Source organism: Sus scrofa, chromosome 3 (genome assembly GCF_000003025.6).
Source record: "Sus scrofa isolate TJ Tabasco breed Duroc chromosome 3, Sscrofa11.1, whole genome shotgun sequence".
NCBI lineage: Eukaryota > Metazoa > Chordata > Mammalia > Artiodactyla > Suidae > Sus > Sus scrofa.
In genome coordinates, this window is record NC_010445.4 from 9806241 (window position 1) to 9832753 (window position 26513).

At 60.4% G+C, this 26513-nt stretch overlaps 3 protein-coding genes across 15 annotated transcripts in view; 1 reads left to right on the plus strand and 2 right to left on the minus strand.

Moving 5' to 3' along the window:
• Positions 11–6248, plus strand: LRWD1 (leucine rich repeats and WD repeat domain containing 1). Its single transcript, XM_021086276.1, has 15 exons — positions 11–246; positions 725–959; positions 1066–1182; positions 1606–1746; positions 1973–2077; positions 2312–2434; positions 2510–2612; positions 2792–2901; positions 3113–3320; positions 3688–3760; positions 3840–3980; positions 5302–5393; positions 5535–5690; positions 5778–5890; positions 5977–6248. The coding sequence occupies exons 1-15, from the start codon at positions 167–169 to the stop codon at positions 6121–6123; spliced, it is 1944 nt and encodes a 647-aa protein (XP_020941935.1). The 5' UTR covers positions 11–166; the 3' UTR covers positions 6124–6248.
• POLR2J (RNA polymerase II subunit J) lies at positions 6506–10417 on the minus strand. The gene is made up of 4 exons (XM_003124394.5): positions 10264–10417; positions 9046–9135; positions 7529–7703; positions 6506–6727 (listed from the first exon to the last, which is right to left on the minus strand). Exons 1-4 carry the CDS (start codon positions 10314–10316, stop codon positions 6692–6694), a joined length of 354 nt encoding a protein of 117 aa, XP_003124442.2. The 5' UTR covers positions 10317–10417; the 3' UTR covers positions 6506–6691.
• RASA4B (RAS p21 protein activator 4B) overlaps positions 10336–26513 on the minus strand; it is a 29765-nt gene continuing 13587 nt past the window's right edge. For 3 of the 13 annotated variants that reach the window (XM_013995503.2, XM_013995504.2, XM_013995506.2), the window contains 12 exons: positions 26287–26437; positions 25583–25647; positions 24986–25098; positions 24551–24743; positions 24248–24385; positions 23524–23668; positions 23161–23327; positions 21078–21215; positions 19615–19750; positions 17914–18034; positions 15766–15830; positions 12850–15687 (listed from right to left, as the gene is read on the minus strand). In XM_013995503.2, coding sequence (XP_013850957.2) covers positions 14738–15687; positions 15766–15830; positions 17914–18034; positions 19615–19750; positions 21078–21215; positions 23161–23327; positions 23524–23668; positions 24248–24385; positions 24551–24743; positions 24986–25098; positions 25583–25647; positions 26287–26437 — 2382 coding nt within the window. In that variant the 3' untranslated portion in view covers positions 12850–14737. Of the gene's footprint in view, positions 10570–12849; positions 15688–15765; positions 15831–17913; positions 18035–19614; positions 19751–20252; positions 20864–21077; positions 21216–21571; positions 22420–23160; positions 23328–23523; positions 23669–24247; positions 24386–24550; positions 24744–24985; positions 25099–25582; positions 25648–26286; positions 26438–26513 lie in introns of those variants that run through there. The other 10 variants (XM_005661946.3, XM_021086275.1, XM_013995507.2 and 7 more) reach the window with 9 other exon arrangements.

The window sequence follows — 26513 nt, forward strand, 5'->3', positions numbered from 1 at the left end:
GAGTTGTAGTCCGCGGGCGGGACATGAGGCCCGCGGGGCCGCTTCCTTCCGGTCGTCGCCGGCGACGGATTCGCGCGGCGCCACCTCCTGGACTCGGCAAACCGCTGGCGCCAGCACCGGAGTCCCGTGCCGCCGTTCGGGCCACCGCGAGCCGCGCCTCCCCGCCATGGGCCCCCTTTCGGTGCGTCTGCTCATCCAGCGGGGGAGACCCAAGAGCGACCGGCTGGGGAAGATCCGGAGCCTAGAGTAAGGGCTGGGGCTACACAGCCTACCGCCGGGCCTGGGTCGCCGGGCGATTGGGAAGAAAACCTGGGATCTTTCCTCTCTCCCTGTCCGGCCTCGTTATCACCCTGTCGGTTCCACAGAGTCTTTAATCATTCGGCCCAAACGCCGTCTTCTCGCTATGAGACGGGTCTGGTGGGCCTGGGCTGCTGGGGAGAAAATCTTGCATAAGGAATAGGGAGCAACCTGTTGAGATAACTACAGAGGACCTGGAAAGCAGAGACACCTCCCCCCTCCCCGCCCCCAGAGGATCAGGAAAAGAATCCTGGAGGGGGCCAGCTGCTCCAGGTTCTAAAGAAGTTCTAAGCTAAAGGTGGGGGGATGTTGGGAAAACGCGGGAAAATGTCAGGCAGAAAAGCCTTGTGAAGTGCCTGGGTTGCCATGGGTGCAGGTGGGAGGCCCGCACACCCCCTAAGCCCGTCCTCTCTGCCCTTCCCCCCAGCCTGTCAGGGCTGAAACTGCTCTCAGAGCATCTGGACCCCAAGCTCCTGAGCCGCCTGAAGCAGCTGCAAGAGCTGGACCTCTCCAACAACCAGCTGGAGACACTGCCCGCCAACCTGGGCCTGTCCCACCTGCGCATCCTCCGCTGCGCCAACAACCAGCTGGGCGACGTCACTGCCCTGTGCCAGTTCCCACAGCTCGAGGAGCTCAGCCTGGAGGGCAATCCTTTCCTGACAGTAAGTGTGGGCCCCCGGCGGCTCCATGCCCAGGGCCAGCACTCTATGGGCTTGGGCTCAGCCACAGGCTGAGGCAACCACAAGCTCCTCTTCCCTCACCCCCCAGGTCAGTGACAACCTGAAAGTCTCCTTCCTCCTGCCCAAGCTCCGCAAGGTCAATGGCAAGGATGCTTCCTCCACTTGCTCTCAGGTGGAGAACCTGAACCGGGAGCTGACCAGCAGGGTAAGGGGCGGGAAGGTGTCTCTGGTGCTTGGGAGTCGTTGGGGGCCTTGAGGAGCCAGTGATGGAAGTGAATGTTTGGAGGACACTGAGGGTGGGGTATGGGGGGCAGCTGAGCGGTCCTGAGCCTGACAGTGGTGCTTGGCGTCTTGTCTGTGGAGGTCTGCTCCCCACATGTACAGTCCCAGCAGTGGGGGCTGGGATGCTTTCATGGTGACTCGCCAGCTCCTCCCTTCTGGGGCTGTTTCTCCATGTGTGTTGCTGGGGTTTGTGCAGCATGCAGCTGAGGAGGCTGTGGTTTGGGGAGGCGCCCCGGAGGTGGTGAGGTTGAGACACTTCTGGCCATGGGATTGGAGGCAGAGGTGCCACAAAGGGTCCAGGATGGCTGCGGTGTGCCGGGCTTGAATCTGGCCCCTCTCGTGCCAGGTCACAGCTCACTGGGAGAAGTTTATGGCCGCGCTGAGCCCAGAGGAGGAGACGGAGAAGGCTCAGGCGGACTTTGTGAGGTCTGCCGTCAGGGACGTCCGCTACGGGCCCGAGTCCCTCAGTGACTTCACGCAGTGGCGGGTATGTCCTCACCCCTCTGTGCTGGGAGTCGCTTCTCCCAGCTCCTCCTTGGCTCCCACGGCCTGAGCCGCCTTGGATGTCTCTGGCCTCTAGGGGATGTGGGGGGGGGGGGCGGGTCAGGGAGGGCAGCCCTGCTCACCAGAAAGACCCTTCCCCAACTCAGGAAGCACCCTCTGCCTGGTGCCTGGGGAGGGTCTGCCCGGCTTCCTAGTGGCCTGGCCCACAGGTGCGGATGATCTCTGAGGAGCTGGTGGCTTCTGGTGGGACCCACGTACATGAGGCAGACATCCCAGAGAGGCCCCCCAAAACCAGAGCTACCCGGGAGCCCAGGGTGAGTGTGCTTCCTTCCTGCCTAGAAAGGCATTTGGGAAGCCGGGGGCCGGGGGGCCGGGTGGGGGTGGGGCAGGAGATGCATCCAGATGGTTCTCTCTGACCCTGATACCCTTTGCCTCCCGTGCTCACGGGTGGCTGGGTGGGGGTGCAGTCCAGCCTGTGGTGGGGAGGAAGCCCCGGGAAGATGGGTGTGAGGTCACCACGGCCTCAGCTTCCCCCACCACCTCCACAGGCCAGGCCAGTGGCCTTGAAACGGCCAAGTGACATCCCACTCAGCCTCTCTCCCAGCAAGCGGGAGCTCACCTCTCCACTGGCCCAGGCAGAGGGCAGCCCGGTGGGCTCTGATGGCAGCCAGGTGAGCTAGCAAGGTGTCGGGGCGTGTGGCGGGAGCAAGGGCCGGGGCAGCCGTGACCCCCCTCTGCCCCCACAGCTGGAGCCCCTGCACTTCCTGCAGTGCCACAGCAAGAACAACAGCCCCCGGGACCTGGAGACCCAGCTCTGGGCTTGCGCCTTCGAGCCGGCCTGGGACGAGGGTACAGCCTTGGTGGGCAGGCAGGGCGAGGCGTCTGGGAGTGCCCCCCAAAGGGAGCTGCCCGGGTGGATGGAGGAATCGGGAGGGACAGAGCTTAAAAGGTGTCGGCAAGGTCAGAGGAGGGAGCTGCAGCGGAGACTTCATAGGGGACGTTTTCACCAGGCCGACCCCTCCCAACAGGGCACGCAGGGGCCACATCCCAGACGGTGGCCACGTGTGGCGGGGAGGCTGTGTGTGTGATCGACTGCCAGACGGGCATTGTGCTGCACAAGTACAAGTCGCCCGGCGAGGTGAGCGCCAGGGCCCTGCTCCTGCGGGGCGGTGGGCAAGCCCCGGCTCTGGGGGCAGGAGTGCTGGGGTCAGGGGCCGGACTTGCCACCTACTCACCAGGTAACATTTTCCTTTGATGCGGGGCTGCGGTGCCCCAGGCTGCCTTGGCGCGCGTGTGCACACTGGTAGCTCTGCCCCTTGCTGACTGCTCCGCGTCCCGCCCCGCCCCAGGAGTTCTTCTCGGTGGCCTGGACGGCCTTGACGGTGGTCACACAGGCAGGCCACAAGAAGCGCTGGAGCGTGCTGGCAGCTGCAGGCCTGCGGGGCCTGGTCCGGCTGCTGCACGTGCGTGCCGGCTTCTGCTGCGGGGTCATCCGCGCCCACAAGAAGGCCATTGCCACCCTCTGCTTCAGCCCCACCCACGAGACCCACCTGTTCAGTAAGACCTCTCCCCACACCCTCACCCTGCAGCCTGGCGCCTTGGGGCTCTCTCCCTGGCTGCCCAGGTCAGCTCAGACTGTGGGAGGAACAATGCTTCGTGGCTCACTGACGAGGCTTTGAGTCCTATCCTTTCTCCCAGCCTGTGGCCTGGGAGTCGTGGCTGACCTGGGTGGGTACCCGGGGCCCCAGGTGTGGGGGGCCCAGTGAGGGTGACATCTGGTGTGGGGCATGTTAGGTTAGACGAGATAAGGGTGGCAGGCCCGGAGTCGTCTGTCTCCCTGCCGGGCCCGCCCTCCCTGCCGTGGGACCGCGGCTCAGCCTGGGCTGCCTCCTCAGGCCACCTCCCTCCTTCCGCCCCCCTTCAGCGGCCTCCTATGACAAGCGGATCGTCCTCTGGGACATCGGGGTGCCCAACCACGATTATGAATTCCAGGCCAGGTGATGCTCTGAGGCGGGGTGGGGGCGGGGGGCGGCCCCCTGAGTCCGGCCTCACACTCTCGTCCTCGCCTGCCGGCAGCCAGCTGCTCACACTCGACACCACCTCCATCGCCCTGCGCCTCTGCCCCGTTGCCTCCTGCCCGGATGCCTACCTGCTGGCCGGCTGCGAGGGCGGCTGCTGCTGCTGGGACGTGCGGCTGGACCAGCCCCAGAAGAGGAGGTCAGAAGCGTGGGGATGCCCTGAAAGCCAGTCCTCACTGCTGAGCGGCTGCCGGTCCAGGCGGCTGACCCCGGGCACCCCTGACAGGGTGATGCCCCCTGCTCGGGCAGCCACAGAGGCTCTTTTCAGGGGTCTCTTCTCAGAGCTGACCTGTCTCCACCTCCTGCTCATGTTTTGAGCAAAGGCCTCTGGGCTGTGATCACCCGGCGCTGCCCTCACCAGCAGTGGGACGTCCCCCTGTCCAGCATCCCCAAGTCTGCAAAGTGGGGACAGTAACTCACGTCCAAGGGCTCGTGGAGGGAGGGGGTATGGTTTCCGGGCAGGAGTGAGGCTCGTCTGTGCCACCTGCAAGGCCCGACACAGTGCTTGGCAGGGTCCCTGCCCTCCTAGGGCCCAGAGCTGGTAGGGGAGATGGGCATCAGGACCCCGCAGGGAGGCTCCTGGCGGCCAGGAAGGAAAGAGTGACTGGTGCTCCGAGATAGGCAGGGAGGCCGAGGGGAGCGGTGACCTAGGGCCGACGGGCAGGCCTTCGGGCTCATGCTGTCCCCGTGAGCCCCGTGACGGAGTGTCCTGGGCGGAGGGATGTGTGCGCAGAGGGCCAGTGGTGGGGAGGGCTGGCCCTGGCTTGGAAAACCGGAAGGAATGGTACAGGGTGGGGTGGCAGGGTTGTCTGGGCCTGGGGACGCTGGCTCTGTGGGCCACGATGAGAATGGCCTGGGAAGAACTTTGGGGGAGTGGTGGTGGGAAGGAACTGTGGCGGCGCCTCAGTGCAGACCGGGGCCGTTGTCCAGCTGGGTGCTGGGGCCCTGCCGCACCTGGGAGTGAAGCCCTGGGCCCGCCTCCTCCCTCCCCGTCCGCCCACGTCTGCCCCCTGCCTCCTGTGTCCGCTTCTCGTGGTTGGTACTCAGCTGCCTTTCAGGCCCCAGGACCCTGGGCAGCTGCTGGGTGGCTCCTCCAAGCAGTGCGATGCCCCCGCCGCCAGCTCGGAATCATTCAGCAGCCACGGCCCACTGTCCCAGGGTCAGAGAGGACCCCTCCCCAGTCTCTTCTTTCCCAGGCCCCCAGCCCTTGGCCTAAAAACGTCCTCTGGCTGGTGGCCTGCTCATCTCAGCCCCAGGGGTGTTGCTGGGGGGCCCCCCACTTCTAAGCCCCAGCCACCTGTGCCAGTGAGTCCGAGCACTCTGGTGCTGGCTTCCCCTTCCAGGGCCTGGAAGGGAAGGCAGGGGTCCAAGTAAATACTGGGCCGGTACCTGACTGAGCAGGCGGCTCTCTGAGCAGGCCTGCTACCTCCCTGGCCGACCAGCTGCTCTGCCGCCCGCAGGGTGTGTGAGGCGGAGTTCACCTTCCCCGAGGGCTCCGAGGCGTCTGGACGCAGAGTGGACGGGCTGGCCTTCGTGAACGAGGACGTCGTGGGTGAGTGAGCCCAGCTCGGGCAGGCTGGCTTCCTGGCACCCAGGTGGGCTCTGGTCAGGCCTTTTGGGCTCCCAGGGCTTCTGAGGGGTTCCCGCTGTGGAACAGGAATTGCCAGGCACAGTCCTTCATTCTCCCTGCCAGCCTCCAAGGGGAGCGGCCTGGGCACCATCTGCCTGTGGAGCTGGAGCCAGACATGGCTGGGCCGGGGCAGCCAGTCCACGGTGGCTGTGGTGGTCCTGGCTCGGCTGCAGTGGTCACCCACCGAGTTGGCCTACTTCTCGCTCAGCACCTGTCCTGGTGAGTCGCCCGCCTGTCGCCCCCCGTCCCCTGGAGCTCCCCCGTCCCCTGGAGCTCTGCCCACTCAGCTTCCACCTGTCCTGGCAGATGAGGGGCTCGTGCTCTGTGGGGACGAGGAGGGCCATGTGTGGATCTACGACGTCAGGCACATCCTGGCACAGCGGCCCCCGCTGCCCGTGGCCCCGCAGGCCCCCACGCAGGTACGCACGGCGCTCCTCCCGCCAGGGCCGGGGCGGCCGAGGGCCGGGCGCAGGAAGCGGGAGCCCACGCCCTCTCTTCCCACCAGATCCTGAAGTGGCCGCAGCCGCAGGCCCTGGGCCAGACGGTGACCAGGACCATGGTGAACATGGTGGTGGCCAACCGCACCTTCACCTACCTCACGGCGCTGACCGACTCCAACATCGTGGCCATCTGGAGGCGGGCGCGGCCCTGACCGCGCAGCAGCGCCCCGCTCCGCCGGGCGCCCGGACACAGCCTAACTTATTCTGCCTTCAGGGGGGTGGAGGGATCTTTTTATCGGTAAATGTTTTTATTAAACTCTACTGTGTCAGAAGAGGAGAGCTGTGTGTGGACCCTAGCTGGTGTCCCCATTCCGAGTGACACAGGCGGGCCTGGCAGCCGAGGCGTGCAGAGCAGAAACTCTTGCAAGCACGCGGGGTTTCTGTGTCCTGCTCGAGACCCTGTCCTGAGAGCCCCAGGCTCCCAGTTTTTGTCCAGAATGAGTCTGTTCCTGCCCCCAGAGCAGCTGTGGAACAGGCCCTCTGCCTCCACTGAACGGATAGTCCCTTTGCTGTGTAGTCACCTCAGGCCACAGCTGGGCTCTTCCTTCCACATTTATTAGGAAAATAAAACCGTCTATGTACAGGACACAGGTGCACCAGGGGCGAGGGGTCACTGGCATCTACAGGAGGCCCATGGCTGGAGGACGTGCGCTCTCCACGCGCTGCCTGCAGGGCCTGGGGCAGGGCGGCAGCTGGCTAAGCAGGACTCCTTCTGGCCCCTCACTCGATGCCTTCTTGCTTGTCTTTGATGGCCACCTGTGTCAGAGGAGGGAGGCGGCACCTGTGGCTGGGGCGGCTGGGCTGAGGAGGTCCCAGGGTCCCTGACCAAGGTCTGCCAGGAAGCTGCCGCCTTGCTGGTCCCCAGAGCACAGCTGCGAGGCAGCACACCAGGGCCCTCCACCGTGCAGGGTGCTGGGCAGCCAGCAGCCCCCGGGACCCTCCAGCCAGCCCCAGCCACCCCTTATGTCTTCGAGGCCCAGGTCCTGCCCCCTGGGGCGGGAGGGAGTCGGTGGAGCAGAGGTGCTGCCTGGGAGCCGGTGCCTCAAGAGGGAACTCTGACAAGCCGTGGCTCCCTCCCTGCTAGATAGTCCAGACTCTGAAGCCCCCTGTGTGAACAGTTGTGACCACACCCACTTGGCCTTCTTGATGGTGGGACCCCATTAAGAGGAGTGACCCTTGAGACAGACAGTCATGCCCTGGAAGCAGCCGGGCCTTACAGACCCCAGGCAGCAGGGGACGAGGACCGCAAGCGCACAGGAGCCCCTGGTCACCAGGTGAGGTTCACTCCACCCATGGGTGGAGGGCAGGGCCCAGGCCTCAGCTCCGTAACCCCTCAGTCCACACTTGCTGCCCGCTGTGGGGGACGCCCCTGCTCTGTCATCACCTCTGCTCCTCCCACCCCCCACCCCAAATACATCCGCGGAAACAACCCAGGGGCAGTGCCAGTGTGGGCAGGAGGACGCCGTGGCTCTGGGCACACAGGCTGGGGTCTGCCAACAACCGGCCCCGACCCCCCGACCCCTCGACCCCGCCGCAGCTGTGCGCCCAGCTGCTCACCCGGAAGCGCTCTTCCAGCAGGGAGAGCTCGCTGATGAGGTCCGTGATGGCGTTGGTGAAGGCCTCCTGTGGGCTGTAGTCCGGCGTGGTCTGCACGCGGATGATGATCTTGTGCTCCAAGGGGTGCGGGACTTTGTAGCCAGCGAAGAGCACCTGGGGGTCCTTCAGCAGCTGCCTGGGACACGGGACGGGCAGGGGGCAGGGAGGGTGAGCCAGGGCCCCGGGGGCTCGGGCCTCTGCGGCTTCCCAGGCCCTCTACCCAAGGCGTCTTCCTGTTGGGTTGGGGCCTGGGAGCAAAGGCAGCTGCTCTTCAGCTTCAGTTGTTTGGGTCCCCTCTTCAAGTAAAACAGACACACTGAAGAAGATGGACCACATGGGGCCGCCTCTCCCAACACACCTACCTCCACGATGCTCAATGGCCCTCCCTAAGGAACAGGGCTCCCAGCAACCTCCTCTCTCAGGGGACATCAGGGACCCCACAGTGGCCCAGAGAAACCTCCCCAGGCAGTAAAAACCCAGCCAGTGTGCGGGAAGCCAGAACATGGAGCCCCCAAAGGGCCTCCGGTGCAGTGAATACAGGCAGCAGCAGCGGGAGGGGCCCAGGCTCTGAGCGGTCACTGAAGTGGAAAGAGAAGTCCTCCGGGCACTTGAGGTCCTCCTCCCTGAGGCTGTGAGCGAAGCCTGCATCATGTGAGCACATGGGGTTTCTCCAGAGCAGGCCTGTCAACTGTGAGCACTGGGGGGTGAGGATGGCACAGGTGGGAACACTGGGTTCACACTGTGGGACCAGCGGGGCCCCAGGAGAGCTTTGGTGCACCACTGGCTTGGCTCTGGGCCAGAGTCCTCCAGACAGAAGGTGGGCCTCGCCAGCCCCTGCTCATGCCAGGAGGCTGGGTAGGCTCCTGCCCACGGACTCTAACTTGCAAACCTGGGAAAGACACCGCTTCACTGGTAGCCCTTCTCAGCAGCAAAACAGCAAGTCCCTGGGCCAGAGCGGCTATCACACTGCTGGCCACCCACCTGGCCAGGACTTCACCGGTGCAAATAACACCCACCAACCAATATGAGGTACCCACAGGATAGAGCACCTGATGGCCACAACCCCTCTCCCACGCCCTCCCTTATTCTACGCAGCTACAGTCTCTGGCACATCCATCTTAGAATACCATGCATCATCAAGGTCAATGTCACAAACGGTGGCAGGGTGGGTGGCCAACCCTGACTGCTTCCCCACGCTCGCTCGTGAGCACAGCATCCCAACCGGGCCTACTTCGCAACTCACTGCACATTCCCTTCCTTTAGCCAGATAACTGAGCCAACGCAGACACATAGCTACGTGAACAGATAGGGGCCAGTGTCATTTTGAAGAAAAGATACTAGGATGTGAATTCCCAGAGCCAGCACCCAGAAGGACTTCCTGGAGCTTAGAAAGACTTGAGATCATCTGGAACTTTTGCCTGTCCTTCCAAAGAGCCCCGTTAAACACAACCACCAAAAGCCTTTGACTTGGAGCTTACGATTTAATGATATTTCCCAGCGTGTGGTCTTCCTTGTTGATGGTGAACAGACAGGCATTGGGCACCTTGGTGTCCTTGTTGATGGTGATCCTAGGAAGAGGTAAAGGCGACAGGTGGGGGCTGGGGGTTCCCTCCTTCCGGGACTCTAAACCCTGCCCTTCAAGGCAGGCTCAGCCCCACCTCCTCCTCCTCCTCCTCGAAGCCTTTCCCCATCTCTTCATCAGGAAGACCTCTCATTCTCAGAGCAGCAGTGTGGCTATACCTCGAGCCCTGCCACGTCTGGTTCTGTGGGACCCATGCCTACTCTGGATTGCTCCTTCTCCACCTTGGCACCACTGCCATTTTAGGTCAGACAACTCTTGTTTGCAGGGGGCCGTATGACACACTGCGGGATGCTGGCAGAAGCCCGGGCTTCTACCCACTAAATGCCAGGAGCATCCCCTATATGACAATCAAAAACATCTGCAGACTCTGCCAAAGTTCTTTGGGCGGGGGGTGGGGGGCAAAATGGCCCCCAGCTGAGAGCTACTGCCTCGCAAGGGAGAGTGACAGGGATGGCAGGGGCTAGAACACAGAGCCCTGCAAAACAGGTAATTATGAGAAAGAAGAGCCAGTGCTGAGCCCAGGACTAAATACTTCACATAAACTATCTCGTTTAATCTCCTCTTAGAGAATAACCTATGATTTAATACAGTAATAAGCCCTTTTTCTAGATGGGGAAAGTGGGCCTCGGGCAGATTAAATCACCTGCCCAAAACCACAGAGTCCTTAAATAGGGGATCCAGGAGCCAAGCCCAGTCTGCCTGAGCACTGGATTACACTTGGCTTCCTCTGCAAGCAATGAGCAGTCCCTGGAGGTTTTACACCAGCGAATGAAGATCCGGTGTGAGTCTGAGAGCCATCCCTCTGGATGCAACAAAAAGGATGAAGGCGGCGGAGGGGAAGACCAGTGAGGGGGCTACCAGATCCCAGAATACAGACCGGCCACTTTGTTACTTAACCTCTCTGAGCCTTGGTTTCCTCTGCAAAACGGGGAGACTCACCACCGCCTAGGACTGTCTTAAGTTTGGCAGACACAGGTGTGAAGCTCTCGGCCGAGCAGACGCTCGAGCAAAAGTGGCTTCTGTCCCCACGCAACAGAGGACGGGCAGAGACTCCCCAGAACCTGCGTGCGCTGACGGTCCCGCCACCTTCCCCGCCCAGGCCGGTTCCACTTACTTCTTCTCGCCCTCGAAGAGTAAGAACGACTCGAAGGCAGGAGGGGCGTTCATCCTAGCACCGCGGCCACCTCCAAAGAGTCAGCTATCGCCGCCACCACCACCACCGCCTCCCGAAACCTAGAGCCCGACCACTTCCGGGTCAGCGGCTACTTCCGGATTACGCTAGCGGCGCCAAACCCGTGTGGGAACTAGTTCATTGCCCCCTGTCGGTCTGGAGGATCTTGCTCAGGCACGCGAAAAGCCGGCGAGATGAGCTGGTTGTTCTGCGCACGCGTGAATCCGGAGACTCCCCTCCCGGGCTCACCTGGGGGAGCAATTTGGCGCATGCTCAGATCACTAGCGGGTGATTGGTTTTGACACCTCCTTGTCCATTTCAAGCGGAACCCTGAGCTGTTCTTTCCACTCCCGCTGTCCCTTGATCCCTCTTTGGAAATGTGCCCTTGGAGTACACAGCAGGAGGCTTCCGAATGAAGAATGGAGCATTGGGGTGGTAGAGCCTTGGTGGGGTAGGCAGGTGTGGCCACTGGGGAGGTGCAAGAAGCCTCCTCTGGGCTAGACTGTTGTGTATAGATAACCCCCTTGCCAAGGCAGACCGCTACAGGACTCTTGGCTGAGTGGTCACTGGCTTGTCAAGTGGGCTTGTAGCCTAATGAGCTTCTTGTTAGTGGGGGCAGTTGTGGCTGGAGAAGAGGTTGGTATATACAGGTGAGGACAAAGAAAAAATGTTGCCTGTCATTTCAGTAAACAAAGAAGGCTGCCTGCCAGCCACTGCCCTGCCCCTGACTATGAGCCCTGAGGGACATTCGGGACGGAGAAAAACAGGGTGCTGGCCTTAGACAGTTAAGACGCCTATCAGGGAACAATTTCAATGAGCTCGGATTCTTGCATCTCCCCAAAGAAAAAGACTAAAATCATTAACTTGAGAAGTCTGTCTTTCGTGATTAGCAGTAATCTTTCGATGCGTGACTACATGTTTGTTTTTCAGCAAAAACTCCTAAATATCCTGGCTTCTCTCTCATCTCTTTGGAACAGTTCCTCAGAGCTAGCAAAGAGGCTGTCTCCCAGGCTCTGGTCCTCAATAAGGTCCCTGATGAAAGCTAACTCGCAAATTTCAAGTTGTCGTTTTTGTTTTGAGTCAACACAGGTGTGAGAAGAACTTGAAAAGATAAGTGTATGAGTTAGCTTTGGTGGGTTGGTATTTCTACAGTTTCGCCTAAGAGTCCTACCTGAGTGCTTTGAAGCAACAGGGGCTGTGGTTCAGATTAGCTCCTGGAGCCCTACCAGCTTCCCAGTTGTTTCTTTAGGGCTGGGCAACACCCAAGGGGCCCTCAAGGAAATCTGGAGCTTCCCCCACCACTTCCTGGGAAGGGCTAGTTCCTACTTGAGCCTTGAACCCTGGAGTGAGAAAATGTCCTTTGGGGGAGGCCAACACCAACCTAGACTCTCCAGGCCAAGTGGGTGGGGGTGGAGGCTCTTTAACTGGGGAGGAAAAGAGGACAATGACAGTAATGATACCCTGAGGTTATAACCTGCATCCTTCTGAGTCATCCTGGGAAAGTCCACACCAATGATGCTGCCACTGCCAGGATTGCAGGGACCCAGGGTGATGAGGCTGGCTGGACTTCATTGGGCCAGGGATGGGATGGGGAGAGGGTTGTTTTTTCGGTCTTTTTAAAGCCACACCTACGGCATATGGAGGTTCCCAGGCTAGGGATCTGATCGGAGCTGTAGCCGCCAGCCTACGCCACAGATCCGAGCTTCGTCTCTGACCTACATCACAGCTCACAGCCACGCTGGATCCTTAACCCACTGAGCGAGGCCAGGGATCGAACTCACATTCTCATGGATGCTAGTCGGGGTTGTTACCGTTGAGCCATGACGGTAACTCCTGGGGAGAGGATTTTTAACCTGGCAGGGGGTCCAGTCCCTGCCACTGTGGTGGTCTGTCTGCTCTAGGGAGTTCTGGTCACACTTCCCCTTCGATACCCTGACCAACATGAGACCCTGAGCTCCAGAAGTTGTCAGCTTCCCAAAGAATGTTCAGAGGCTCGATGCTGGAGCGCCCCAAGACAAGGCCAAGTGGCCATTCCCATCTTCTCCTAAGTTGAAGGGTGCTCGGCCGGCCTGGCACCACTGTGGAAGGGGCTGCTAGAACACAGATGCTAGGAAACTTTATCCAACCTCGGAAATAAGGGGAAGGGAGACTGCGTGGCCTGTCCCATCAATGCCACAGTGAAGCACCAATGAACAGGCCTGACCAAGGGTTAGTTAAATATCTAGGGCAGGGATTATCAAAATGTGAGGGCCCTGGGACCAAATCAAGTCTGCCACCTGTTTCTGTAGATCAAGTTTCGCTGGATTATGCCATGCCCATTTGTCGCCTTATTGTCTGTGGCTGCTTTTGTGCTGCAAGAGTAATTGTGACCAAAACCTGTAAGCCTGGGGCTTTGCAGAAAAAGTCTGCCAAATCTCTAATCTTGGGGAATGGACCTGTGTTTGACATTAATGTTTACTCTTCAATTAAGAGCCCAGACACTGAAGTTATCTATTAACTTGTAGGTTTCTATCCCACAGAGACGAAAACTCCATCCACCAGTTTTGTATCTATTATCACAATCTTGTTTTAACATTGCTCAGGTTCTCAAAATAGTCCACGAACCAGGTTTGCCAAACGCTCAATTCCTCCTCGATGCGTAATAAATCTTTGATACATGTTCATTGTATTTTGGTGTAAGAATCATTTTTTTTTTTTTTGGTGTTTTTGTCTTTTTAGGGCCGCACCCGTGGCATATGGAGGTTCCCAGCCTACAGGATCTAATCAGAGCTACAGCTGCCTGCCTGCACCGCAGCCACGAAACGCAGGATCCTTAACCCACTGAGCGAGGCCAGGGATCAAACCCGAAACCTCATGGTTCCTAGTCGGATTCGTTTCGGCTGTGCCATGATGAGAACGCCAAGAGTCCTGTTTTTTTAACATATTCAAAAAATATACATCGTCGGGAATTTCCCAAGAGGAGTATGGTGGAACTTGCTCAGATTTCTTATGGGATCGGCCCAGACTATGACAGATGCACGTACCATGTGAACTGTGCCCACTGAGGGCTTCCGAGAGTGCCTGCCCTGTAGTGAACGCCAGCCCCCTAGGCTGCAGGCCTCTGTCCGGGGGCCCAATCAAACCCTCAGGACATCTGGGGGGACCTGCCCCGGGGCCCCAGATGAATAAGAGGCTTGGCGATCCTGGGGAAGTGGTGGTGTCCACACTCCCTGTGCAGATGGAGAGTCTGACCTTTAGGACCTGCCGTGCTGAGGGCAGGCAGGAGTCTCTTCTGTCCCTGTCCTTTTGCCAGGTGGCCTCCAAAAAGAACGTGGCATCCCGGATTGCAGGTAACTCTGCTCAGAACCTGAGAAGAGAACCTAGGAGCCAGAGTGCTCACAGGTGAGGTGGGGGCAGGGCCGGGCATTTAGTCATTTGAACGCCACTTCCGGCCACGGTGGCCACGCCCACGCCAGGATCCATTGGTGGAGACGGTGGTGGGCGTTGCCAGCAGGAGCCTGTGGGTGTGCAGTTAATCGCTCCGTCCTATTGGTCTCAGGTCCCGCAGGAGCCTCTCTCCCCTTCACACCCTGCCCTGGGTCTCAGTAGACCCTGGGGTCCATGCTTCCTTACCATGAGGTGCTTGACACCCAAGAAAATCAAAGAGGCCTGCGAATTTGTGTGTGAGGCCCCAAGGAAGTAGCCAGAGAAGCGAGCTGCTGGTGAGGGCGGGGCGCGCAGAGCAGGGAGCAGGCTCAAGCACTCCTGGGCCTGAGCCCTGGGCTGTGAAGGGAGAGAGGACGCCAGGTCCTGCGAGGAGGCTCACGAGGCCCACAGATGGTTAGCATCATGACCAAGAGGCGATGAACGTCCCAGGGGCTGGCAGGCTGCGGCCACGAGGAAAGGTCACTATGGCCCCAAAAGCCATAGGGAGAGGGGAGGGGGCAGACCCTTGTACCATCACCCCATCGCCTCAAAGCAGGCAGCATGCAGTCTGCCCACGTGGCCCTGCCCCCGAGCTGGGCCAGGGGTCCTGCCTGTGACCCAGGCCCTTGGGGACTGTCCTCGGTCTGGGATTCACAGGTGAGGCTCAAGCTTGGTTGCACAAGCTTTAAAAATGTGCCGAAGAGCCGGTGCCTCCTATCTTACCACCTCATCAGTGGCGCTGGAGGCTGCTGTGTGTCTAGGGATGGGCTGGGTGGTGGGTGGGGAGGTGACAACCAGAGGAAGCCTTGCCTGGGACAGGGGGCTGGCATAAGACACTGCCAGGGCTTTTTTTTTTTTGTCTTTTCTGGGGCCGCACCCACGGCATAAGGAGGTTCCCAGGCGAGGGGTCCCATCGGAGCTACAGCTGCCGACCTACACCACAGCTCACGGCAACACCGGATCCTTAACCCACTGAGCAAGGCCAGGGATAGAACCTGCAACATCATGGTTCCTAGTCAGATTCGCTAACCACTGAGACATGACGGGAACTTCCATGGTTAGAGGTTCTGAACCTGCCCCCGCGTGCAATCTTCAGGACACTTGGAGAAAAGGTCTGTTTGGGGGGCTGCAGGGAGGGACAGATCAGGCTCTGCAGCCTCTGGGGGATGCACCAAGGTATGGCCAGGACAGCAGGTGGGAGGAGAGAGGAGCTCTCTGGGTCAGGGGGAGCAGAGGCTATGCTGGAGGGCCCAGTCCTCGGCCACCCCCACCAGCATCTGACCCCCATCACGACAGCCCCGAGCCTCCGCAGTCCCAGCAGGTTTATTGTTGGCAATAAAGCACCGCGATGCTCTCCCCGGGGGCACAGGCGAGGCCGTGAGGAGAGCAGGTGGGGTTGTGGCCGGGAGCAAAGGGGGTGCTGAGCTGGAGGCCTGGTCTCCTGGGCTCCACGTTCCCTCGTGCCTCTCTGGGTCCACTGGGCGTGGACCACCCTAGGAGTGTTTCCAGCTGGGTCTGCCCTGGGCAGGAGAGAAGGGTCCCTGGAGAGTCTGGGCTGCAGGGGTGGCAGGGAGCAGCCAGGCCTCAGAGAGGAGCAGGTGCTCCTGAGTCCCTCGGGGATGCCAGGTGGGCAACAACGGGCCAGAGTCATGTCAGCTCTGGACTTCTGGGCCCCCTGGTCCCCCGGCCCAGGACAGACCCAAGCCCCGCACTCCAAGAGGGACTGAGGTGAAAAGCGGGGTGTGCACGGGGGTCTCCCAGCACCTGGTGGGGTTCGGCAGCGGTGGGGGCGTAGGTCAGCCTCACGTCTGCAGCTCCAGGAGGTGGCTGGGCTCCGAGGATGGGGAGCCTGCTGGACTGGATCTATGGGCCTCCTTGAGATCCTGCAGCACCTGGAGCAGCTGGGCCAGTGGGTCTTGGGGGGCTGGAGGCAGACGCAGGATGGGGGCAGAGCAGGTAGGGCTGAGCTGGAGATCAGGGGCCCCTAGGAAGGGCTCCCCCTGCAGCACCCCTGATGGGGCTCAGGTGAGAGGCACCTACCTTCGCCAGGGCCCGTGGGCATAGGACCTGCTCCTGGCCCCGCCAGCAGCTGCCGGTGCTTCTCCCTGTGGGGGCAGACGGGGTGTGAGGGCTCCTGGGGCCCTTGCCTAGAAGGCTGGGGGACCCAGGGTGTGCTTCCTGAGCTGGGAGGCTCCTGGGAGCAGAGGGCCGACTCTATCAATGCGCAGGAAGAAATTCGGCCAGGTCTCAGCCCTGGTCACCTCCTGCTGCCCCTCTTCCAGCCGCCTCCTTGGGTCCCCCCACCCCCTACTCCTACAAGGCGGCGGGGGGGGGTGTCAATGGAAGGCACCAAGCTTTGGAAACTGAGCTTGAACTTCGTGGCTCCTGTTCGGGTGCGCCCTGGGGGAGAGAGCCCGCCGGGGCCAGAAAGTTGCCTAAGGTTAGCTGGCCATGAGATTCCTCATGGGACCAAGAGCGTAGCATTTCTTCTTCTTTTTTTTTCTTTTTAGGCTGCCCTCAGCCTATAGGGGTTTCCAGGTCTATAGAAGCGAGCTGTAGGTGCGACCTAAGCTGCAGCTGCGGCTGCGGCATCATCGGATTCTTAACCCACTGTGCTGGGCTGGGGACTGAACCTGCGTCCCACTGCTCCCAAGACACTGCTGATCCTGTCGTGCCACATCAGGAACTCCAAGACAGTACCATTTCAAGCACGGCTCCTAATCGAGATTCACCAAAGGTCCCCGGGCCCCTCAGGTACCATCCTCCGTGCAGGTGCACAGAGGGAGCGTGAGCGGCCTGAGCCTGCAGTTCCTTACACAGGAATTCTACTGGCTCGGCCCTCTGCTCATCTCCCTGCTCTGCTGTGGGACAGGCGTCCCTCTGCTGCGTCTAACACACGCCTCCTCCTCGATGCCTCCTAGGCCCTGTGGGCTCATCTAGTCCCATACCCTGCAGCTCATCTGCTCAGTCAGCACTTATTCTAACAGGACAAAGCAAGTGTATGGTCATTTGTTAGAGCCACAGGGAACTAAAACAGAGGGGGACCAGTGGCTGGAGGTCCTGGTGGAGCAGAAGGTCTGGGGGTGCTGGGTGGCGGGGGCAGTGGGCTGGATGGGAGGGGGCTGGCCCAGTGGCTCTACAGCTGGGGAGGCCCTGAAGGCAGGCTGTGCTGGTCAGGACCCTGGCCACCAGTCTCACCCAGACCCAAGGTGGCTTGGGTTCGAATCTTGGCTCTGCTGCCTTGTGCTTTGAGGGGTGATAAGAGTACTTACCTGGTTCTGTGATCACTGATAGTAAATGAGCTTATACGTGAAGTGAAACTAAAACAGAGCCTGAAGAGGAGGAGGAAGGGCCAGTCTAGGGTGTGGCCAAGCAAGTGAAGGGGGCTCCAGGCAGGTGCAAAAGTCTCAGAGGCGGAGAAATGTAGGTCTCGGGGCAGAGCAGACAAGGTGACGGCTTTGTCCCTTGGGTGAAGGACAAAGTCACTAAGCATAGGGGCCCAGAGTAGGGTGAAGAGGGAACCAGGGACAGGGCCACACCATCAGAAAGAAGGCGGCTGCAGCGTGACCTGGAGGCCGCGCTAGTGACTGAGCTCCTGACGGCATGAGCTGTGGAGGGCTCCGAGGAGGTGATAAACCCGGGAGAGCGGGCGAGGAACAGGAAGGATGCCTGGCACCCCTGCAGGCTGTGGCGGGCAGGGGGGGAACGCCTGCGTTCCAGCAGGCTCCGGGAAGCAGGGCTCTTAGGAAGCGATGCATTGCTTGATAACATCCCCATTCAGGACTCCATCCCCAGAGGTTCTGAGTCAGTGGGCTTGGGCCAGGCATCCTGTTTTGTAAAGTTGCTTCTTAAAAGCATCCTGTGTTTTCTAAGCTGGAGCCAGGACTGAGAACCACTGAATTCAGCCAGTTGGCCGAGGGCAGCCCTGGTGCTCTGCAGGCACCACGGGCAGGCTGCACGGAGGAAGGGGCTGGGTCAGCCTGGGGCCAGGAGCAGCCCGGACGCTGGGCTTCCACAGCCCTGGGGACCTTCCTCCTAACCAGAACCAGCCTCGTGCTGCAGATGCGCCCTCCCAGCTGTGACCGCCAAAGGCAGGAAGGCGCGGGGCCTGATTAGAAGGGAAGAGACCAGCCACCATGGAGGAGCCCCGAGCCCAAATCCCGGCTCCGGCCCCCTCCCGGTGCGTACCATAGCTCGGCCTCCACACCCAGCAGGTGCCGGTAGATGAGCTGGGCCTCCAGGTCGTGGTCCAGAGGGTCATTCCACTCCTGCAGGGTCACCCGGGGCCGTGTCTTATCACAGCCTAGATCTGGGGGCAGAGAGAGGGCAGAGCTGCAGGCAAGCACTGAGAGTGCTCTCGTCCAACCTCCTGGAACACAGATGGGGACACTGAGGCCTGGAGGCGGTGAGGGATGGACTGGGGGGGCTGGGCTCCAGGCACAGCCTGGGAAGCCTGACCCAGGGCCTGCCTGTGGTGCCCCATGCTCCCAGGCGGCGGCCCCTCAGCTTGGGTTCAGCTCTTGAGCTGTGGCCTACAGGAGTGCAGGGCATAGGAGCTGTGCAGAATAAAACTTAGGGAGCTGGACCTTTCTGGAAGGTTGCCTGCCTGGACATGAGCTGGACCTGCCACGTGCTAGCAGAAGCATTTGCCCTCACCAAACCTGTTTCCTCCTCTACAAAATGGGACGACTGGGCCCTGCCTCGTGGCGCATGGGAAGAAGCCCCAGTGTACCAGGGACGAGAGTTATTGCCACGAGGTTACAGCCAGAGACCGCAGGTCAGGCCAACCAGCCAGGGACACCCTTGCAACAAGCTGCCACTGCTCAACCTCAGATCCAGGGCTGGGCTGGAGCAGGAGGGTCAGCTTCTGAGGGCCTCAACCATGGGGGATCCGGGGATCAAGGACTGGCCTGGGCTGGGGGCCGGGGACTCCACGTGCTGGGTCTCCTCTGTGGCTGGAGAGCAAACATTTTGTAAAGCAGATAGGGATAAAGGAAGAAAAATCTTGAATGTTCTAGAACTGTGCTGTCCAAGAAGGAAGCCACTAGACACAGGAGACTATTTCTGTTAAAACTACTTCAAATTAAAATGAATCCTAAACTCAGCTCCTCAACTGCACTAGCCACATCACAAATGCTCAACAGCCACTTCTGCTGCGGGCACACGCGCAGTACCAGACGGCACAGTACACACCCCTTCTTTTCTATTTTTTTTAAAGGTCCCCAGCTGCCAGCCTACACCACAGCCACAGCACAGCCACAGCGGGCCTTTAACCCACTGAGCGAGGCCAAAGATCAAACCCACATCCTCAAGGATACTAGTCGGGTTTGTTACCACTGAGACACAATGGGAACTCCAGTACATACCCCTTCCATCACCACCGAAAGTTCTAGAAGACACTCCTCTCTGCCATCTGTCCAGTGCCCAAGGCCCAGGGTCCCCCCACCTCACAGCTCCAGTCTTGGGCTGCCAGTGCAGGAGGGGTGGACCCAGGGGCCCTCTTGAACCCTCTCAGCAAGGAATCCCTGACAGGTGTTCAGTAAGACTGGTTCTCAGTCCCTGAGCTGGTAAGGGCTCCCTGTCAAAGGCGTCCGGGAAGGGCTAGGCTAAATGGCACGGGACATGGGATTCGGATCCATGTTCAGGCCTCCTCCAGGGCCTCTGAGGTGCCCACACGCATCACACCACCAAGTACCATTTCCCAAACCACCTGATCATGGGGCCCTTTCTGCCCAGAACACCCTCGGGGCCTGGCTGGCCTCGGGTTAGTGCCCAAGGGGACTCCCAGCCAGGTCGGCGAGGCGGGGCTCCAGGGCCCCCCATGCAGCCAGGGGCCTGAGGCCTGTCGGGGGTGGATGTGGCACCCTGGGACCTGGGCCTCCATCCCACCTGTCTTGTCCCTCTGGTGGCAGCAGCTCCACTTGTCTCCACGGAAGATGCCAGGGTGGTAGGAGCCCAGCAGGCCGGTGTTGTGGATGCTGACCTTGCGCAGGGCAGACAGCCACTGGTTCAGCTCGTTTACACACTGCAGGGCATGGGGGGTGGGCACTGATGAGAGGTCGCCCCTTCCAGGAAGCCCTCCGTCCTTAGATAGGCCAGGCTGCTCAGGACGACTCAGTCCCTGCTCCCTGCTCGACGCTTTGGGTGGAAGAGGAAGGCCTGCCCTTTCCCTGGACGGATGCAGCCCACACACCTGGGCACATGGCTTGGTGAGCAGAGCATGGACTGGATTTCAGCTGCCAATGCCCTCGTGGCCACGCCCTTGGGCAGTCCACAACCTGCTGACCATATGTGGTGGCCCTGCTGTCACCATTTCTTCCCTGTGACTCTAGACTCTGACCTAACAGGGAATCCCCAGAGGTGGGGCCTCTGGAATGGGTCTGTAACGTCCTACCCTGTGTCCAGGACAGTCACTCTGGGGAACAAGAGAAGACCCTCAGCTCAAATGCTACACCCTTTTGTCCCTTCCCTCTCTCTCCCGGTCTCCACTGGTTCCCACGGACTTTTTTTTTTTTTTTTTCACAGCTGCACCTGAGGCATATGGAAGTTTCTAGGCCAGGGGTGGAATTGGAGCTGCACCCGCTGGCCTGTGCCACAGCCACAGCAATGCCGGATCTTTAACCCACTGAGGATCTGAACCAAGGCTGCGACCTACACCACAGCTCACGGCAATGCCGAATCCTTAACCCACTGGGTGAGGCCAGGGATCGAACCTGCATCATCACAGACACCATGTCGGGTTCTTAACCCACTGAGCCACAACGCGAACTCCACATTTGACACTTTAAATACTTATTTATGGCTCCATCTTCTTCCCTGGGATAGAAACTCCATGTGGGCAAGGAATCTGTCTTGTCTGCCCTTGCACCCCCACCCCTTAGGATGGCGCCTGAAACCCAGCGGGTGCTCCATAAGTAGTTTCTAGATGAACGAACAAGTGAGTGAACGGGCTAAGACGTGGAGACACGAGGGGGGAGTCTGAGAGCAGGCACCGAGGGCCGCACACTGGCACAAACGTGGGGTTGTTATGTGCAGATACCCACTCACACACGGGCACCAACTCACATGCTCAGAAATACGGTTTCCAGCAAACAGACGATGTGAAGCTTCCAGCCAGGGGGACGCACCTGTCCACACACTGGACCCCACCCAGACCTACATGTGGGTGCCAAGGCAGGGCCTCCCGGCCACCCAGACCCCAGGGGACACCCAGGCCATACTCATACCAGACCTCACACCCCTGCCGTGCCTGACGGGGGTGGGGGTGGAGGGTGGCAAGGGGGTGGGTGACTCGCTCCATCCTCCCTCCAGCCCTCCCGGGCCATTCCCGCAGCACCTCACGCGGCCCCCACCTTGCCCTGCAGGTAGGCGGTCTGCAGCCGGCCCGAGTCGTCCGTGTACAGGACCTGCAGGACGTGGGAGCTGCCAAAACTCTTCTCCTCCACCTTTTCCACTGCCCGGATGCTGGAGAGCTTGATGAGAGTGCTTTTCTGAGCGGGACAGGAAGGAAGGCTCACGGTCCTGACCGGAGTCACCCCACTTCCCCTCTCGGGGCCTCAGTTTCCCCTTCAGCAGCGCCAGGGGTTGACAGAGGGGATCCAGAGCTCCTGTGCTCCAGGAGCTGGCTCCGAGAGTGACCTCAGCTGGGACAGAGCACAAACAGCTGGTGGCCAAGCGCCCGGCCTCTCGGGCCTCCCAGCAGTCCCAGGAGGTCTGAGTTCCGGAACGTGTTTGGAAGCACTGCCTGCTGTGGACCAGGCCCTGCCCCTTTGCCCTCAATTTCCTGACTCGCCTTTATTCTCCCAGCCTGGAAAAGTCACATCCCACCTCCTGGCTTCTCCCCAACTCCTGCCACCATCGAACTTCAGGAGCTACAAATGGGGCAAAGAGACACTCTGGATCTAAAACACCCAGGTCCCTGAAAGGCCCCCAACGTGCTAAGGCCGAATCCATGCTACCGGCACCCAGACCCTATTCTTACTTTTTTTTTTTTTTTCTGTCTTTTCTAGGGCCACATCTGCGGCATATGGAGGTTCCCAGGCTAAAGGTCCAATTGGAGCTGTAGCCGCAGGCCTACACCACAGCCACAGCAACGCCAGATCCGAGCCATGTCTTCAACCCACACCATAGCTCACAGCAACGCCGGGTCTTTAACCCACTGAGCAAGGCCAGGATTGAACCTGCAACCTCATGGTTCCTAATTGGATTTGTTTCGGCTGCGCCACAAAGGGAACTCCTGTTCTTGCCTCTTGAACGCTCTCTGGCCAGAACTCACCAGGGCCCTGCATCACTGGAATGGCTGGTCCCTGTAGCCCTCAGGTAACACCCACACTCCCTAGCCTGGCACCCAAGCCTGCCACCCCTGCTGGCCTCAGGAAGAAGCAGAGAGGGGCAGTGCCATCTCCTGGGAGGAGTGGGGAAAGCTGGAGGGGAGCCCTGGGGACACATGTCTGAACTGTCCTGGGCTGGGGCTTCCCAAAGGACAGAAGAGACAGCTTGGGGCATGTGCTGCTGGTGCTGGGGTGTGTCTGCTGGAGAGGAGGCAGAAATGGGGGGCTGCAGCACAGGGGGACTCACGGATGTGCACACAGGAGGACAGAACTCCCTGCCAAGGAACAGAAAGTGGCCCAGAGTAGGATGAGGGAGGCCCGCCAGGTAGCCAGGCTTTGTCCAGGGGACCTGAGGATCGGCCACCTGCCCACAATGAAAGAAGCTGGAACGCAGGAGGCCTGGGCCGAGGAGTCACCTGACCTCCTTCACCCCCTCTGTCCCCACCCCAAAGTGCACAGAGCTGGTTGGGCGTCCCTGGAGACCATCCCCCAGATCCTGGCTGACGAGGGGTCAGGATGGCCCAGCTCTGGGGCAACGGGTCCCTTCAGGAAGTACGTGCTCAGCTCTTTTGGGGAGAAAGTGCTCACGAGAGGCCAGCTCAGGGGACGCGGTGTCTTTGCTAATACCAGCAGCCTAGATCCTGCTCTGTGCCAGGCCCTGCTCTGGCCACTTAGAAAAATCATCTCAACTAATCGTCAACAACCTGCTAAGGACGGACTGTGGTATCCAATTTACAGACCAAGATTCTGAGGCTCAAAGAAGTTGAAGCCCTTCCCCAGGCGCACATGGGGCTGGAACCCAGGATGCTTCTCAGCCACTCTCGGTTCCCTGATCTCCAGAAGCGCCCCCTCAGTGCCCCTCCTCACTCATGCCCCTGACCACGAAGCCAGGGCTGGACACTGCAGCCGCTGCCTGCCCCAGGCCCCCTGGGCAGTGGCACTTCTTTCTCATTGGTCTCAAGTGACCTCGTGGCTGACCCCAAAAGCCTGCACCCGCCTGTTTTTCCCTCTAACCCCGGCGGACCCTGGGATGGGCTCCAAGGAACTGAGAGGGGCCTCCAGGGACCTCTCGCGGCCCTCCTTGCCCTCCTCCTTCCTTACCCACCTTGGAGCTGGGTGTCTTGGCAAAGCTGAGGGCCTCCGTGGTGAGGGAGAAGTGGAGCTTCTTGAAGGAGGACATAAGAGGGCCCTTGCCCTTGGTCCTGTGGATGAAGAGTGGCCCCTCTTTCACTGGCGGTGCCTGCAAGCTCAGGGATCGCTGCAGGTCCAGCTCTGCCGGCCAGGGAAGGGGGGCACAGGTGAGCCCCGCAGGGGGGATGGAGAGGGCGGGGCCAGGGCCAACTTCAACAGCGGGCTGTGGGGTGAAGCTTCTAGAGGCTTCTCTAGAAGGTGGGAGGAGCCGTGGAGCAGGGGGCGGGGCCCATGTGATTCGGCGGCTGTGGGCGGGGCTACACCGGGAAGCGCTCACCCTCTTTCTCCTGGATGTCCACCAGCTTGGCGATGAAGTCCTTTAGCTGGGCCACGCCCTGGCGCACCGTGGGCTGCAGCGGTTCCATCCAAGCCTCTTTCGCCCTGGAAGCCGGCGTGTCCATGTTGCCCACGTTCTGGACGGCCTGGAGGTATCAGCAGTTACCGCCAGGCTCTGCTGGGTCAGAGGCCCGGCCACTGCAGCTCACCGCCCCCCGCCCCAAGCCCCCAACGCTCAGTCTGTGCTGTTCTCCTGTAGAAAAGGTGGCAGAGGCGACCCAGGCTCTAATCACCGACCCACTCTTCTCTTCACTGAGAATCAGGGGCTAAAGGAGGCCTTTCAGGGACTTGTAGCCGAGACCACTTGCGCCCAGCCCATTAACCTTCCTCTGCAGACTTAACAACAGATTCTGCTCCAGTGGGTACCCGGCCCGAGCCGGGTGCCAGGCAGACAGGCGCAGCCTGGGAGTAAGCACATCTGGGGGTTAGAAAGCCCCAATTCACCCTAACAGGCTGTGCAGCCTTGGGCCACCTCCTTCTGCTCCCTTACTCAGGAGACTGGGTGACCGTGAGAAAGCTTTGTCAACTGGAGGGCAGTGCCACGTGAGAGTGTCCGTGGCCTGCCACAGGCTTTCCTGGAGCCAGTGAGGAACGCGCTGCAGTCCAGGCAGAAACCCCTGTTCTAGACCCAGCTGGGCATCCCGCCAGTGTCCACAATCCCAGACCTTGGCCAGCAGGAGCAGGGTGCGGCTGGTGCGGGCGTCCGCGTGCCGCTCGCGCAGGTGGAAGAGCTTGGGCGCCATGATGGCAGGAGAGATGAAGCGCAGGCACAGGAAGCTGGTGACAGCGATGAAGGGCACGTTCTGGAAGCGCATGGGGCAGTAGGGGGCTGAGCCTGGGCTCTGAGAGCCCGCTTCCCTTTGGCGCTGTCCTCCCCGCTCCCCATGACCTCGCTCCGCTCCCGCCCAGCCCTTCTAACCATCGAGCCCTTCCTCGCCTCCGCCCAGCCCCACCGGCAGGGGGCGCACCTCGTCCTGGGCGCTGGGGAAGCGCTCGCGCACGCGCCGGAAGAGCTGGCGGAAGGTGGCGCGGACCACAGCGGGGCAGGAGCGAACCGAGCGACTCAGCGCGCTCAGCAGCGCCCCCAGGTGGGCGCGCAACGTCTGCGCGCTCTGCTCCAGCACCTCAGCCTCCGTCTGCGGGCGGTGCAGCCCGGAGCACCTGAATGAGTCCAAGAACCGACCCGCAGAAAGATCGAGGTCAGCGCCTGCACTCACGACTCGGGCAGGGGCCCCAGAGACACAGGCGTAGAAAGACATCAGCCGAGACAGGGACACAGAGACAACGCACAGGTGGGGAGAACAAATGAAAGGCAGACCCAGCAGAAAGCCATAAACTTACGCGTGCAGAAAGAGCCTGACCTCCCCACCCTCGGCGCCCTCAGGGGTCACCCCCGGCCTCACCCTACATCCTTGACCTCTACTTTGCTGGGATCCAGTTCCACGTACTTCTTCTCCTCAAATACCCTGTCAATGATGGGGCCCAGGACGCCGTGCAGATACCGCATCCCAGCCACCTGGGGGCCACCGCGAGCCGCATTGGTCCCGTCTCTCAGCTCCAGCTGCCCGCCATCTCCTAGCAGCTGGCCTCCCAGCCACCCCCGTGCACCATTGCCTGCTGTAACCACCCAGGATGGAGCCAGGCACACAAGGAGAGGGTGGCTCAACAGACTGAATGAATGAATGAAAGAAAAAGAAATTCGTAAGCCTTCAACGGCCCTAGACAGGACAGAAGATGCAAGTTTAAGTTGCAACTCTGTCTCTTGGCCTCTCTGAACCTCTATCTCCTTATCTATAACCAAAGACAATGTGCTGGAGTGCCCTTGTGGCTTGGCGTGTTAAGGATCTGGCATTGTCACTGCTATGACTCTGGTTACAGCTGTGGCGCGGGCTTGATCCCTGGCCTAGGAACTCCCACATGCCACAGGCATGGCCAACACATTTAAAAATAAAATAAATTAAATAAAAATAAGACACAGACAATACACCATGCAACCTCACCTTCAGAAAAGACTCCATGGACTTGGAGGCCAGAGAATTGCTCCGGAACAAGGTGTTGGCCTCACCTACAAGTAGAGGTTCCAGTGGGTATGGGGTTGGGAAAGGGACAAGGCTTTGGAGAGGAGCACGGAGGATCCTGGGGCTGGGAGTGCTACGCAGGCCACTCAGTAACGAGCCTCCCCAGCACCTCCCCACCGAGTGTCCCACCGCTGCCTCTTGCTCTTTGCTTTGGACCCTACTCCCCCTCCTCCTTTTTTTGTCTTTTTAGGGCACATGGAAGTTCCCAGGCTAGGGGTCCAATCAGAGCTGTAGCTCCCAGCCTACACCACAGCCACAGCCACAGCCACAGCAACACCAGATTCTCTGACCCACTGAGCGAGGCCAGGATCGAACCTGTGTCCTCATGGATACTAGTTGGGTTTGTTTCCACTGTGCCACAACAGGAACTCCCTCCCTCCTTCTTTTTGGCCACATGGAAGTTCATCCCAGGCCAGGGATCAAACCCAAGGCACAGCAGCGACAACGCCGGATCCCCAGTCCCTGTACCACAAGAGAACTCCAGACCCTTCTTCCTCCTGACTGGACCCATGAGCCTCCTATAGGAGGATGTCAGGATTTCTCCCCTCCCAGCCTCCCTGGAGTCGTTGGCTCCTGGCTTCCCGCCCCACCAAGCCCTCCACAAGTCACTTCTTCCCAGGCCTCACTGGTGCGGCCCAGCTCCAGCTGAAAGAGCAGGTCCAGGAAGTCCTTGGCCAGACCCTGCCCCAGGAAGAGCCTGAGCAGCGTGCTTGCCACATCCTGGCGACACTCTGTGCTTGTCGTCTCCTCTATGAGTGGGATCAGCTGCCCTGGGCCCTGCAGGAGGGAACAAGGAGAAGCAGGGCTGCAGGATGCACAAGCGAACCCCAACCCTTCACTCCGCAGAGGACCA

Bases quoted from the DNA above. Each gene is read 5' to 3' on its own strand.
- POLR2J (XM_003124394.5), bottom strand. From the start codon at position 10,316: ATGAACGCCCCTCCTGCCTTCGAGTCGTTCTTACTCTTCGAGGGCGAG. The intron at 9,136-10,263 runs GTAAGTGGAACC...ACCTCTTCCTAG, and splicing joins CTCTTCGAGGGCGAGAAGAA to GATCACCATCAACAAGGACA. The intron at 7,704-9,045 runs GTAAGCTCCAAG...CCCGTGTCCCAG, and splicing joins CTGGGAAATATCATTAAATC to GCAGCTGCTGAAGGACCCCC.
- LRWD1 (XM_021086276.1), top strand. From the start codon at position 167: ATGGGCCCCCTTTCGGTGCGTCTGCTCATCCAGCGGGGGAGACCCAAG. The intron at 3,321-3,687 runs GTAAGACCTCTC...GCCCCCCTTCAG, and splicing joins CCACGAGACCCACCTGTTCA to CGGCCTCCTATGACAAGCGG. The intron at 5,891-5,976 runs GTACGCACGGCG...TCTTCCCACCAG, and splicing joins CCCCGCAGGCCCCCACGCAG to ATCCTGAAGTGGCCGCAGCC.